Here is a 14,737-nt window from a genome sequence, read left to right on the forward strand (position 1 = left end):
GGGGTCATGACATCTTCCTTGATCTTTTGACATATAAGAGGTCACTGAAGGGTACAACGGGGCAAAATTCTCCCCTCAAGGATTTTTCTTTTTTTTTCTGGTCACAAAATGTATCAAGGTAAAAAAATGTATGGGGCAAAATAATTTGTGTGAAAAGAAATAATAACAGAAGGTAGTTTTGTTTAAAATTCACTTTATTAAAAAAGGTGTTGAGGGAGCCTTTTTGGGGGGTAAAAGGCCCCTAAGTGGTTTAAAGTGATATCGTGCAGATACCGGGCAATAGTTATTGGGCACAAATTGTCAACTAATGCAAATAATTTAGACACAGCAAGATGCTTTTTTGAGTAACAAATTAAGATTATGCTAACTCAAAATATCTACTTCAGAAAAAAGTCACCTATTTCCTGTTAATTTCAAACATCATTTGCCATTTTATTACATCTCAAGTATTCTAGAAACAAACTGATCTCTATTATGATTGGATGAGTCAATGTGAGCCCACACTATTTTTTACCCCAAATACCATCCTTTCACTTTTTGGACAGTTATTGAAAAACACAATTATTTAAAAAACCTTAAACAAATCTGAAAATGATAAATTAGTATTTTCTCTCAAAAGTAATGTGTTAATTTCAGGAATGTTCATCAGCTACATTTGCAAAATTGTAAAGAAATATAAAAAATTAGGTGAATGGGGGGTCCAATGGGGCTTATGTCCTTCTAGAACTGCATCCTGGACTGTTTTTGCACCCATCTGCACTATTTTTAATTGTTAGTATTTTGTAAACATGCACTAAACGGACGTCTTTGAAAAATGTGTCTCATTCTGCTGCTGCCACTGACTGGTAGAAACACATGCTGCTCTGTGTTTAACCAAACATGGAAGATGTGAAGACCAGCATCTCTGAAGCACCCAACATCACCATGGATTGTATAACGTTTGAGTATTCAGAACATTTCAGCATGGATATTCTGTGTTTTTGGGCTCAAATCAGCGTGGATTGCTTGTGAACCAGTCACAATATTATTCAAGCTAAACTACCATACTAAAAACCCTTAGGAAAATCCCAAAGCTCCAAAATGCTAATTCTCATCTGTGTTTTTCAGCTACAACCAATACAACTCAATTGCAACATGTGACAGAGTGCTTTTCCAGTGTTGTGCTTTGCCTCTGTTTGTTTTGTTCCGCTGTTTTTTAGTTCTACATAACCATTTTTATCCACACTTTTTACAGTTACAATTATTCGTTTATTTATATTTGAGTTCATAAGGAACCATGTTCGCCGTTTTAATGTAACCTGTTAAATCTCATTGGTTGTTGTAAAGTGGGCGTGAATCTCACGTGATGACATAAATAAAAGGCGCCGAAACTTTCTCTTCGTCCATTTTGCTGTTGCATCTGATTTGGAAAGATAAAAGCGCTTCTTTAATCAAATGTAATATTTCTTTAGCTTTTTTTTTTTTAGTGGGTGCTAATTTAAAATAGCCCATTTGGATTGTTCTGCTTTGTAAGGTTGTCTCATATTTAGGCTTTAGTGGAGAGCAGGTCGGTGACCCGTTAGCTTTTTTGATTGCTAGTCTATAATCTGAATCGAAAACCATCCTTGCTTCGTTATAGAAAATATTTGCGGATTTCGACAATTTATCAACCTTTTATGTGCTTACGCATCTGAAGTGCAACATATTTATGGGGTTTACCTTCAAATTGCCACTTTTTACTGCTTTTCTAGTAGTGATCTCCGTATAAATAACTTTCACAGACCTGTACTGAAACACTGATTGCTGTTTATTTATCTGACGAGATTTGACGCGCTGTTCTCTCGTTTTCGCGTTAAAATGAGAATTGTCGTGTGAAGTTCTGGAAGTTGGGAGTGTAAGCACGTGTCTTAAAACAATTGTTCTTTTGCAGCCTTGCAGACCAGGATGAGCCTGCAGTGCATGGACTGGGAGGGTGGGTTTTATTTTGGTGTGCATTTTAATAAATACCATATTAAATGAGAACTTCACGTTTATAAAAATAACTAGAATACCATTTGCTTTAAAATTTACTTTTCTTCTGTGCTTGCTTGACGACAAGGGAATTAAACAACCCCTCTAAACTTGGGCTAACAGTTTGGCCTCCTGCATGCTAGTACCACCTGCGGCATTTCTATTGTGAAAGCATGGCTTCAGACAGCAATGCTACTGTGATGACTTGAAGAATTCTCTCTTCCTGAATTTATTTTGAAGTATCTGTTCTTAACTGAGTAGCATTAGCCAGCTAGTCCACAGACCTTTTTCAGAGTAGCTGTTCATCTGATTCTGACAGGAATTTTAAAGTGGCTTCAGGAATTAGGCCCCCCTTACTGTATATGGGGCTGGGCACCTTTAATATTAAGATTTTGTCTTTGTCCTCCCTAGACTACTCCTATAAGCTACAGCCTTGCTATACTAAGGGGTAGACATGCTTCAACTGTCTTTGTGGATTAAATGGTTCCAGATTGATTAAGTTGTCGTCTAGGACCTTTATTCAACCATATACAATGGATACTATTAAAAGAGGCTTGAGTGTTTCCCTCTCAGCCTCTTTACTTGTGGTCCAATGAAAAATGGTTCTACTCTGAATGAGGTCTGTTTTCATATTAGTTTAAGCTAGTTCTTAGACTTGCCTGTGAATTCAGCCTTTTTGTAAAATGTAGTTTTGTTTTTGCAGTTGTCATGGAGTCTGCTGGAATGAGGTCAAGGCCTTTGAGCTTTATGTAAGTTCTTCAGTGTTGATGGGTTTTCTGTAGTCTGAATATTGAATGATGATTTCAATGACAAGCATATGTCTGAGTTTCAGTGATGTTTGCCTTTTAATATTCTGACTTGATACAAATGACTTGAGTAGTCTTTTCTCTTTTGCTGTATTTTAAATATTATATTTATTTAAGGGTGCCTACAAGTGAACCTGCATGCACTGGGTATCCATGGACCTTTTTATATGGTGAGGACTTGTTTTTTATATTTAAGTATTAGTTTTGTTTGAAGTGATTAATGGGGTTCATCACCCCTCCCCCATTTCGGCTGGATGACAGACTTGTCACATGGTGTTCTAGTTACCAAAGTCTGACCAAGCAGTATGATTTGGTGCTTATTTTTGTACCGATGCCTGTGCTATGTTTACTATGCCTTTCTCTTTCCCACCCACTACTCTAGGTTCCACTTTTGAACTGAAGGAGTGCAGTCAAGGTCTTTTCTGGTGAGTACTATTTTATTTTAATTTCATCTGGATGGTTTGAGAGGATGAACGGTTCAAACCGTATAATATCTGGACGGCATTTTTGCCCCATGGCATTTTAGTCACCAAAGCCCTGATCAGACCAAGAGTTGTGGTTTGTTGCAGTGGCATAATCCATGCAAGATTTAAAACATTTTTTCTTTTAGGTAGTGTCTGCACAAAGTAATCTGGGAAAAAAAAACGAAGGGCCTGGGTTGTGCAAAGGTAGTTAAATTCTTTAATTTATTTATAATATATGTGGTGTTGCATTCTCTGTGATGAAGATACTTAGCTCACTTTGAACCTATATGAAAAGTCGTGAACTCCTGAGAGATTGTAGACCTTGTTATCATTCTCGCTCTACGTGTGGTTTTTGTTCTAAAATCTAGTTTGTCTTTTTCCCTGCAGGAGCATTGTGCTATAAACAAAAGAATGGGTTGAATCCTTCCTGTCTATCAGGTGAGGTCTCTACAGATACTCCACATGCAGTCAATCAGGTTTCTTTGTAACTTTATGATGATTTACTTTGGAATCTCGTTCGTCTGAAATCCTGTTGATAAGTCTTATTACTGATGTTACAGTACTGCTACCTCTGCATTGAAGTAGTTCATGTACATGAAATAAAATGCACACTCTTCATTTAAAGGTGGTGTACATGACATTGCCTGTACAGATAAGAGGTGAGTCGGATTTGAGCTTGCAATCTATTACAGTTGGTCCTTTCTATGATGTAACTTGCGCATGTCTTACGCCTTGTGTCAATACCAGAACCTGAAAAGGTGAACCCACTGGTGTTGCCTTGGCAATAAGGGGATGACTTGTTGGGGTTACCAACAGTCTGAGAAGGACTAACTTTTAGTGTAAATTAAATTTTACACTGCATGTTTTCCTAATTTGTTCTTGCTTGCTCCTTTTATAGTTCTGCAACAGAATTCCCGCTGGATGTTTTGCACCTTTTGAATTTGGCAAGGTTGGTATAATTTAGACTTTTAGAGCTTAACTTGAACTAGTAGGTGTGATGACATATTACCGCCCCAGTCTGATGTTATCTGACTGAATGGTACCCCCTGACCTCAGTAGATTAACAATTTTAAATTGTTAATTTGAATTTCACTAATTTTATTTTTTTCCCCACTCAGGTGTATCCCATGTCTGGATGATAATGGACTTTGCTGTCCAAGTTAAGGCAAGTAGACAAGATTTAAGGCATTGATGCAGATTTATAGGGATGTGATGAGAATTACCGCCCCAGGCTGAAAGTCATGACAGATTGGTAACCCCTCTGATCCATACTTTGTCTCCTATGTTGAATGTTTCCTTGTGCCTGTGCAATTTTTCCTTGAACTTTCAAAATATGTCCATGACTTAATGATTTCTAGTCATTTGTGGTGCTGAATAGAGATTGAATATTCAGTGATATAAGAGCAGTGCATAACCAAGATTTAAATTTTACTTCATTTATTTCCCCCCTCAGGTTTTTCCCATGGCCGTGGGAATGAAGTACTATTCTGAGATTGAATTGCTAGATGCTTGTTTCTTACCTGAAAGGTTTGTGCTCAAGTGTTGTAACTTTTGTTTAATATTCAACATTTTGAAATGATGATTTGACATACCGCCCCAGTCTGATTTTCATGACTGATTGGTAACCCTCTGATAACTTAGTATAAATTGAAGGTTTTAAGGTGTCGATTCTACTTTATCTCTCCTTTTGTCTTTTCAGGTTGCTGTATCTGGGGGAGAAGTTGTACTCTTTAGTTGCTGTGGCACTCCCCAAATGCGTTGTTCTGTACTTCCAACAATGGAACTTTGCAGTACACAATCTTTTTATACATGGTATAAGGGTGAATATTAGAATGTTCAGGTTGTCCTTTTTGTTCAAGCACTTGTGATGTAACTTGACTGAAAAATAAAATGGCCTTAAGTTTATGCCTAATGCGTTCCTTTTTGTAAGTTGTAACCTCTTCCTACTTGTGCATTTTGGTTATCACTGGTTTAAAAGTGCAAGTGACACCAGACGTACAGTTGTCTTCACCACTCATTTAGACTTTACTCTTTCTGAAACTCATGGGATGGCTCATCAACGGCATTGACTAACGGCACTGACAAGTTTGAAAATTGGCCAATCCGTATTTATCCCATAGGAAATCCTGGATAGAGGCTAAATGCAATCATGACACATGCAGTTTTCCAATAAAAGCATACCTGCATTTCTCAGAGAATATTAAACCAGTTAATGATCTCAACTGTTAAAACACTAAGCTAGGGGCCAGGTAGACTGCAGAAAAAATGAATGTACTATACTTTCAAAGGGCTGCCGGAGTTAGAGGGGACAATGTCCTGACTGCAGATTCATAGAACCGTTCCTGTGGATCCTGAAGTCCTAATGTCATTCAGTTTTCCAAAATTTAAAGTCAAACTCTTATTTAAAGTTGTCTTAAATTTGGGTGTGGAGAGACTGGAATCGCCATATGAACAATTAAAATACGATTGGTTTTAATGCATGCGCTGCAGCCTTCAAAGTGAAAATGTGAGTATTCTCGGGTGTTTCCAGCTGGTGTGGAGCAGTTCAGTCATAAATTTACAAGCGATTATTAATCAACTGTTGTAGTGCTGATTTATGAATGTTTGCTTTTTGTAAACGCAATATAAGCAGCTGGAAATGGAAAAGCACAAGCTTTTCAAAATGAGTTTTCCGGTGCATTTCAGCATTTAAAATTACAATTTCGGTGCTATGAATCCAATCTCATCACTTATACCAGAAATCCATATTGGTCTACCTTTTTATCTTTCTATAATGGTGAATAAACAAATTTTATTATGTACTGTATATGTGAAAACATGTCTTGAGTATTTATAACTTGCATACAGCATCGTACCCTGTTTCACTGAGCAATGTTAAGGCCATGTTGAATGTGTGCCCCTGCCTGTTTAAGGATCTGTGATACAGGATTTATTTTGAGATTGTGTGGTTTTCGTATGGGGATATAGTAATTTTATTTGTTCAGGTCTAAAGTCCTAAAGACTAGCAACCCTTTAGAAATAAAGGTGCATTCCATCGAGTAGCGATAATGCCCTGTTCCTTTCCAAGATTTTATCATCTACTGAGAGCTTAGGAAGGTAGAAACCTGGGGCTCAAGTAGTCATTAAGAACTCTCAAGATGGGAGGGTGTGGGTAGCTGAGAGTATTGACGCTGACTACCACCCAAGGAGTCGCAAGTACAAATCCAGGGTGTGCTAATTGACTCCAGCCATGTCTTCTGCATAGGATGCTCCTAAGTTTTCTTGTTCAACCATCCTCAGGCAGCTTCCTCTGTACCCAATCCTTGCCTTATCACGGTGCATTTAGACAATTGATGCAGCATGATGCCGGACTTTGATTGGTTTCCAGGTCACACTCACAGGCTTAAGGACGGAGGAGAGAGGAACCGAGGATGCACAATTTACAAAATGAGAAGCACCTCTGATTTCTTAAGCACTGGAGTGACATCAGACATTTTAATGAAAAGATACCAGAGACAAGACCTAATCAAGTGGGAAATGGGTGTATTGACAGTTTCTGAGAAGGTATATTTTGATGACAAAAAAACCTTGTTGGTTTTTAATGGGTTAATCTGTTATAACTTGAAAAGTGAAGTACACAAAAACATAAAAAACTGCTTAAGCTTTACCATTCAAAGCAAGAGGCTTTGCTTGTGGTCTTTCAAAAATGCACAAAACTCCTTAGTAGTACAACTACTATTAAACAAATCCAATGAGCCTGAATTGTCCACTATCTGCAAAATGTGTTGAAATGTTTAGTCCATTAATCTGTTGTAAAGATCCGAGCTGCTATGTCATCAAGCAGCCAGTCCACACCTGTCAGTAGGTTCTCGCCAGTCACTGCACTGCAGCCCACTATACACCAGTGATGGGTCTTGATGTCATCAAGGGATAAAACCTGTACAGATTAACAGACAAAATTCAGAAAACAAGAGCATGGTCACTGATCGTTCACAGTTAGGGCCTACCATGCAAGTGAAATTGAAATAACTAAATCACAGCATCTGTCAGTGAGCTCACCTCTCGTATAGCATCTTTTGATAAAGAACCAGGCAGGTCCTGTTTGTTGGCAAAAACCAGTAGAGTGGCTCCGGCTAGTCGCTGTTCATGAGAAAATGAATGAAGATTATTATATTAATCAATCTTACACTTCAAGGTGATATGATTTAAATAAAGTGTATATAAATAAAACCGGTTACATTTCAACAATTTAAATCTGGTTTAATTGTAAAACAATATAGGGCATGTCCCTTTTTCCATACAATAAAGTGTCAATGGTTCATGGGTAATCTGTTCGCAAAACCAGATCATTTCAAACATTCTGTGTCATGTCGAACTAAAAATATTGGCAAACTCACCTCCTCTAGTAATAAAGCACTCAGCTCCTTCCTGCAGTCCTCCAGTCTCAATCTATCAGCACTGTCCACTACCCACACCAGTCCATCTGTACTCTCAAAATAATTCCTCCAGTACGATCGCAATGACTTCTGACCTCCCACATCCCAAATATTTAACTTAAACCTAGTCACGATGGTACAAAAAGAGTGAGAGATGAGTAAAGCAATAAATCAAAGCTATACATATATGAAATGTAAAGAAGCCTTAACCCCAAAATGTATCTTTTCTAGGGTTGGGTGATGTCCCCTAAATTGGCAGTTGATGATGTTGACAGTAAAACATCGCGATGGACGATGATATCATCGGTGGGGCGGGGTTATATAATTTCATATAATTTTCAAAAATTAAATGAAAAATTATTATTTCGTTATTTTACTAACCCAACTAATGACTCGTCAGCGCTTTATCAGTAGGTTGCACGACACGTGAAGCATTTTTTTTTTTTTTAGCTTTCACTTAAGAAGAGTTGTGCACTTTTTATTTTGATATATCTCTTTACACAAATACTATTTTCCACATAAAACTATAATTTCGTTATTTTACTCACTGATGAGCAAAAGGTCGAGGCAGAAATGACCATGTACCTGCAGGAAATGGCCATTGATGGGGAAGAGGACCAGCTGACTTGGTGGAAAACGAACGACAAAAGATTTCCGTTCATGGCAAGATTAGCGTGGAAATATCTGTGCATATGTGCTACCAGTACTCCATCAGAGCGGGTCTTCAGCACAGCGGGTAGTGTAGTTACTCCAATCCGCTTATTAGAACCAGATAAAGTGAATATGTTGGTATTTCTGGCCAGAAACATCGAAATTTAAACATGGTCTATGGTGAAAGATATTAGACTTCTTTACGCATTTTTAAGCCATCCGTTCTTGAGCTATTCGATTTTGCATATAATCTTTTAAACGTTCATTTGTGTAGTTCATATGACCACTTTACAATATTTCAATAACATAATTTATTTTGTAGCCTGTGCTGAAGTTAATTGTGCTGCTAATTATAAGTGAAATGTTAAGTGTTGTTCCGTTTTCCTGTTCTTTATTTGTTGTTCTTCTATGTTTTAATAAATGTGTGTTATTCATATTCACCTTGTTTCTTTCATTTGACTTGACATTATGGATTTATGGCCAAGGAAATTTTTCTTTAAAAGTATTAACCAGACAAAAGTTATTTGGCGTTAAGCTGGTCTGGGTTTATCTTAAACTGCAGCTTCAGTGTATACAAGAGCTATGTGACAATGAGCAAGATTTTCTGAGACACTACAACTACTAATAATTAATTAATAAAGGCTATTTTCTTGTAGCCTACAACATAAAATATTTTAATCTAAATGTACAGTGTAAGACATGTAAAAAAAGACAAGAAGCTAACAATGTCAAGATCAATATTTGTGTAGCCTGCCTGACACAGTATTTTCACAGACTAACACGTCACGTCTCTGGCATATACTACAGTATTTAAAATAGCATACATGCATTAGTTATATTCTCAATTTAATTTACAGAGCAATCCCTGCAAAGTTTTTAGGTTAACTATAGAAGAGACTAGGATTAGTGAGTCACATTAGCAAGACTCGTAAAAGGGGGCGTGGCATCACAATGGTGGCTCTACATCGTGATGTTGGTCAGCCATCACGATGGACGATGATATCGTCCATCGGCACAACCCTAATCTTTTCTCATCATTTACTCATTACGTCTTTCTTCTACTGAACACAAAGATTTTTAGAAGGATAGAAGAATGGGTGCCAAAACTTTCAACAACTTTTTTTGTGCTTATCGCCCCTTACTGGGCATGGAGGAGAACTTATGATAAAAAAATTACTTCTATATTGATCTCTTTCTCACCTAAACCTATCGTATAGTGTCTGAAGTCATGGATTTAACCACTGTAGCGGTTTGGATTACTTTTATGTCGCTCTTATGTGGATTTTGGAGCTTCAAAATTTTGGCAGCATTGCACTATCCCACAGAGCTGAAATATTCTTCTAAAAATCTTTATATGTGTTCTGCTGAAGAAAGTCAATAAAAAGTAATGATGAGAGAATTTTCATTTTTGGGCTGAACTACTCCTTTAATGAAGCAATGTATTAGAGGCATTGGGTAAGTTACTGCTAAACAATAACTTTTGCTCTTTGCTTTACACCAAGCCATAATGGCAAGGCTTATGTCTATCTCTTTCCTGGGGATAGATACCTTTTTCTATTTATGAAGTAAAATATTAGATGCAGTCCTATAATAATTATCCTGCTTTTTCCCAAGATCTATGAAATACAATTCAATTCCTTGCAAGATACGATTCAAAAATGTGTTTCAATGTTTAAAAGAAGGTCGTTGGTAAACACCATTTAAGTGTATAATCAAGGACATCCACAATGCAGCACTTTATCGTACCTTTCATGAACATTCACAGTATGTGCACAGAAACAACAGGCCTTCGTCTTACCCCCTATGCTCAAGCGTCTTTATGTTGAAGCCTAACGTTGGAGAAATAGTGCTGACATCCTCGCCGTTGAACTTCTTCAGGATGGTCGTCTTTCCTGCATTATCAAGACCACTGAAAGGTGAAGTTAGGGACCACAACAGTGTCTTCTGCGTCACGTATGATAGCAATATTATTCTAATCATGCGGAGAAATCAGAGTCGAGAGTAGAATACGTGCAGACAGACTAGGACAAAAACAAACACATGCGTACAGCGAAAGAAATTATTATGGACATATTCATTAAAATGCACGTATAGCTCTCTAATTGTTTATCAAAAAGATACAGCATCAGTAGTCGCATTTCACGCTCTTTGTGTTTCATCTTCTTCAAGATCGTCAACAGACCCATCGCGAAGGTTCAAATATAAAACTCTACAGCAGCTTTGAAACGAAATGAAAACTATTATTAATTATTTCTCTAAATATCACATGCGATTATGCGCAGCCACACTGAAAACGAGGAAGTAGATTTATGAGTCAAATTAACATACTGAGTTATGATTGGTTAGAAAGGGCGCAACGGTGACGTTAAGGGCCATGATTGGCTATTATTCCTGTCATTTATTTTAGTGAGTTTCTATTGGTAAATTAGAACCTTGTTAGGGCGTGTCTACGTTTTCGACGGGTGAAGTAAGCTGTCATGAAACGTTCAGTAAATCTATCGTTTCTATGGCAGCGCCACCTTGTATGCTTTCTCCAACCCACCAGAACCAAGTTAAATGAACCAACATTTGGTTACACCACCTTTACTTTATCCTTGACTGTAACCTATGGATTACTGTTTATATCAATAAGCCTAATTTAGGGACAGCCCCCTAAAAACATTAAGGTAAGTGCCTTGCTCATTCATTCTCAAGTTTCTGTGTATCCCCAACTGAAGTTGCAACCAGGCGAAAATTTCATCAAAATGTTGGGGGGCGCAATAAACAAAACAATTCTCAAGAGCAATTTTTGAAGGGGACACCAAGTTTTTTTTGTTGTTGTTGCCCCGTTTGCATTTGTATTATTTTATTTCTTAAACAATTATTTTAAGAATATATTATTATATTATTTACAATACACATATTTTAATGATATTTTAGGGGGGACGACCCTCAGATAGGCCTGACCACCCCGACCTCCGCGATTTCCGCCTATGCTTGCAACCTTTGTGTTTGCCAAAAAAAATAAATGATTTAGACTTGTCATTCCTTTAAAATATATATATATATATATATATATATATATATATATATATATATATATATATATATTTTTTTTTTTTATATATAATAATGAGTTACACCAGAGATAATTTAACAGAGATGGGCCACTTCTATTAAAATGAATGGGAGACATTGGAACCCTCAGCCAAGAAGCTCTCGCGCCCAACATCCAACAGATGTAGAAAGGAAGTCCCGCCTTACAGATTAAAGAGCCAATCAGTGTGTTACCATGATATCAACGTTTACCAAAATTGGCCCCAATTACTTCCATTTTAAGTGTCACTTTAACCTCGATTTTTGCTATTTCTTTAAGAAAAAAATCAGCATTGCTGTCAATTCAGATTTTTTCGAACAGAGAACGTTCCTTACATCCATCCATCCATCGTCAACCGCTTATCCTGTGTACAGGGTCGCGGGGGGCTGGAGCCTATCCCAGCTAACATTGGGCGAAAGGCGGGGGACACCCTTGACAGGTCGCCAGTCCATCGCAGGGCCACACATAGACAGACATACACTCACACTCACCTCCACATCCACACCTAGGGCAATTTTTTTGGAGACACCAATTAACCTAGCCTGCATGTCTTTTGGGATGGTGGGAGGAAGCCGGAGTACCCGGAGAGAACCCACGCAGACACGGGGAGAACGTGCAACATTTGTTGCACGTTCCTTACAACAAAATAAAAACCTTGTTAAAAAAACATAGTAGTAATGCTTTTTGCATATAAGATTTCCGGTCATCACTTTTTATATAAGAGGCAGATGCAACACAATGTCATCAATGGTGACAGTCACCCTCTACAAAGCCCATTTTAAGACATGTCTTTGGCAGATTAAAGTAAAGCCTACATATTTTACTTAAATTGGAATACATGCAATCTGATTTATTAAATGTATTATAGTCAGCATAGTAATAGTCAACGCAAAAGTATCTCAGTGTACAACCAATTGTCAATGCGTTTACAGGAAAAGGCAAGGATGAATATAATAAATAAAAAATATTAAGACCCTGTCCAATAGCGCCCTCTACATGAGCAAACTGTAGGAGTGAACTGGTTAAGAATTTCACGGTCAAGAAAGCTGCTAATTTCAAAAGGCCACTGTGCAAACGATGAAGCTAAAACAGTCCAACAATAAAAGCCAGTTGACATTATGAGCCAAGCATCATGTCAGGAATCTGTATTTAAGGAAATAGAAACAGATCAGATAATTTAATCTGGCTGGTATCATGCTAAATGTTGTGTCCACCATGAAGGCTAGTTTCAGATAATTAATGATAGCTGGAAAAATTACACACCAGATTACTAAACCAGAGATGCTTTATTCTACAACCCCAATTCCAAAAATGCTAATAAAAACAAAAAGGTGTGATTTGTAAATTCTCTTCACCCTGAGCTATATTGAAAGCACTTTAACAAAAATGATTTGTTGTTTTACCTGTATTCATTCATTTCAAATCAGATGATTTCAACGTGATGCAAAAAGTTGAGTGTTTACGACTGTATAACATCACATTTCTTCTAATAACACATTAAATATTTGGGCACTAAAGACATTTGTTTGACTGTACGTTTGATAGGTTTAGCAAGAATCCATTATGTAGGCTTTCAGCTGTGCAATTTACAGGGCCATCGTTGTCGTATTTTGCACATCATAATGCGCCGCACATTCTCAAATGGAGACAGGTCACTGTTTACACAGCCATGCACTAGTAATCCGGGAAGTATGTGGTTTGGTGTTGTCCTACAGGCAAATACAGAGACACCTTGGAAAAGACAGTTTCTGGATAGCAGTACATGTTGCTAAAATGTTAATCAGTGACCACTTTATTAGGTTCACCTGTACACCTACTTGTTCGTCCGATTGTCTAATCAGCCAATCATGTGGCGGCAGTGAAATGCATACAATCATGCAATTACGGGTCAGGCGCTTTAGTTCAACCATCAGAACTGGGAAAAAAGTGATCTCAGTGATTTCGACCGTGGCATGATTGTTGGTACCAGATGGGCTGGTTTGAGTATTTCTGTAACTGATGATCACCTGGGATTTTCAAGCACAACAGTCTCTAGAATTCACCCAGAATGGTCCAAAAAACATCCAGTGAGGGGTAATTCTGCTGACAGAAATGCCTTGTTGATGAGAGAGGTCAACAGAGAATTGCCAGACTTGTTCAAGCTGATAGAAAGGCTACGGTAACTTATGGCACTTTTCCACCACGATATAACTTGCCTTTGTCAGGCAGACAAAGGTTTACTCGACTTTGTATGCTATGGACTGAAGGAGGTGAGCCTGGGAGAAGAAGAAAGCCCACATTGCATCGACGAACCATCACTGCCTGAGGTCATCATGAAAGAAAACATTGGGCAGTGGTGCAATGTCAACTACGATGGTGAACCCTACCCTCATCAAGGAGGTTGAAGAAGATGTCAGGGTAAAATGCATGCATAAGAATGGGACCAACAAGTTCTTCTGACTGAGTCCTCGAGAGGACATTTGCTGGTATAGGGATGAGCAGATTGTGTGCCTGATGAAAGAGCCACAACCTTTAAATAAGAGGTCCATCCAGCTAGAGAAGACAGTGTGGAATTCCATAAAAAAACACCTGGGATGCTGGTTTGTTTAGTAGTTTACTGTTGCTGTTATCTGTGAGATGTGAGACTGAAAATGATTAAGTTTGTATGGTTGATGTGGACATGTGTCTTTCTTCTTCAGGGGGTGGCAGGTGGTTCAGTGGTGTGACGTCCACCCTGTTATGTCCTGTCCACCTCGTTTCCCCTCTGTCCACCCTGTTACCTCTGTGTTTTTTATATTAATAAAATAAGTTCAACAAATGTTATGCATATCTTTGTGGTTACTTGTAAGGGAACGAAAGGGCAAAATGAAATCATCTAAAATGGGGCCAAAATTCCATTGAAATGCATTTTTATTCTAAAAGAAATGTGTTGAAATTACACTGTGCCTTAAAATACAACAACTGTTTTTCATGATAATGCTTGTTTATGAACTCTTTGTTAAAATACATTTGCAGGGTAAAGTGAGGGACATTTGAGCTCTTAGAAAATGTAAATAATACAATAACTGTGCACTCAAAACACTTATTAATTGAGATGAGGATGTCCTGTAACAGGGTGGACGTGCAAAGACTTTAGTCAAAGACTTTTAGACTTTGGTCAAAATTATTAAAGAATAATATCCTGAGCTGGACCAATATATTTTTATTGTAGTGTAACAAGCCCTTCTTCACATAAAATGATTAAATCATGGAAATTGTAACTTTTTTTGATAGAATGTTACCAAGCTGAAATGGCACCGAATAGTAAGAATGACCCATGCAGGTACCAGGTACTATCCCCAGTGGAAAACCCCCAAA

General features: G+C 37.7%; 1 protein-coding gene, 1 long non-coding RNA gene and 6 other non-coding genes across 13 annotated transcripts; 7 read left to right on the forward strand and 1 right to left on the reverse strand.

Moving 5' to 3' along the window:
• The first annotated feature begins 1,373 nt into the window (after nt 1-1,373).
• Nucleotides 1,374-4,430, forward strand: LOC127647812 (uncharacterized). 6 transcript variants are annotated; one of them, XR_007971104.1, is made up of 10 exons: nt 1,386-1,436; nt 1,910-1,951; nt 2,693-2,738; nt 2,913-2,965; nt 3,178-3,220; nt 3,406-3,463; nt 3,647-3,697; nt 3,885-3,918; nt 4,158-4,208; nt 4,378-4,419. It is a non-coding gene; the product is annotated as an uncharacterized LOC127647812 (long non-coding RNA). The 6 variants fall into 6 exon arrangements; XR_007971107.1 differs by having other exon boundaries at nt 1,400-1,436; nt 1,910-1,966; XR_007971105.1 differs by lacking the exon at nt 1,386-1,436 and adding an exon at nt 1,529-1,546.
• LOC127652102 (small nucleolar RNA SNORD29) lies at nt 3,509-3,573 on the forward strand. The gene has a single exon (XR_007971662.1). It is a non-coding gene; the product is annotated as a small nucleolar RNA SNORD29 (small nucleolar RNA).
• On the forward strand, nt 3,748-3,816 carry LOC127651929 (small nucleolar RNA SNORD30). Its single transcript, XR_007971624.1, has one exon. It is a non-coding gene; the product is annotated as a small nucleolar RNA SNORD30 (small nucleolar RNA).
• On the forward strand, nt 3,959-4,085 carry LOC127651957 (small nucleolar RNA SNORD22). Its single transcript, XR_007971634.1, has one exon. It is a non-coding gene; the product is annotated as a small nucleolar RNA SNORD22 (small nucleolar RNA).
• Nucleotides 4,247-4,315, forward strand: LOC127651946 (small nucleolar RNA SNORD31). Its single transcript, XR_007971632.1, has one exon. It is a non-coding gene; the product is annotated as a small nucleolar RNA SNORD31 (small nucleolar RNA).
• Nucleotides 4,431-4,461: 31 nt separating the features above from the next.
• Nucleotides 4,462-4,530, forward strand: LOC127651953 (small nucleolar RNA SNORD31). Its single transcript, XR_007971633.1, has one exon. It is a non-coding gene; the product is annotated as a small nucleolar RNA SNORD31 (small nucleolar RNA).
• A 297-nt stretch (nt 4,531-4,827) lies between these two features.
• On the forward strand, nt 4,828-4,897 carry LOC127651936 (small nucleolar RNA SNORD31). The gene has a single exon (XR_007971628.1). It is a non-coding gene; the product is annotated as a small nucleolar RNA SNORD31 (small nucleolar RNA).
• A 1,833-nt stretch (nt 4,898-6,730) lies between these two features.
• On the reverse strand, nt 6,731-10,625 carry arl2 (ADP-ribosylation factor-like 2). Its single transcript, XM_052133803.1, has 5 exons — nt 10,447-10,625; nt 10,124-10,234; nt 7,636-7,798; nt 7,298-7,378; nt 6,731-7,175 (listed from the first exon to the last, which is right to left on the reverse strand). Exons 1-5 carry the CDS (start codon nt 10,509-10,511, stop codon nt 7,041-7,043), a joined length of 555 nt encoding a protein of 184 aa, XP_051989763.1. The 5' UTR covers nt 10,512-10,625; the 3' UTR covers nt 6,731-7,040.
• Between the last annotated feature and the right edge of the window lie 4,112 nt (nt 10,626-14,737).

This window comes from Xyrauchen texanus, chromosome 1 (genome assembly GCF_025860055.1).
Source record: "Xyrauchen texanus isolate HMW12.3.18 chromosome 1, RBS_HiC_50CHRs, whole genome shotgun sequence".
NCBI classification, from domain to species: Eukaryota; Metazoa; Chordata; class Actinopteri; order Cypriniformes; family Catostomidae; genus Xyrauchen; species Xyrauchen texanus.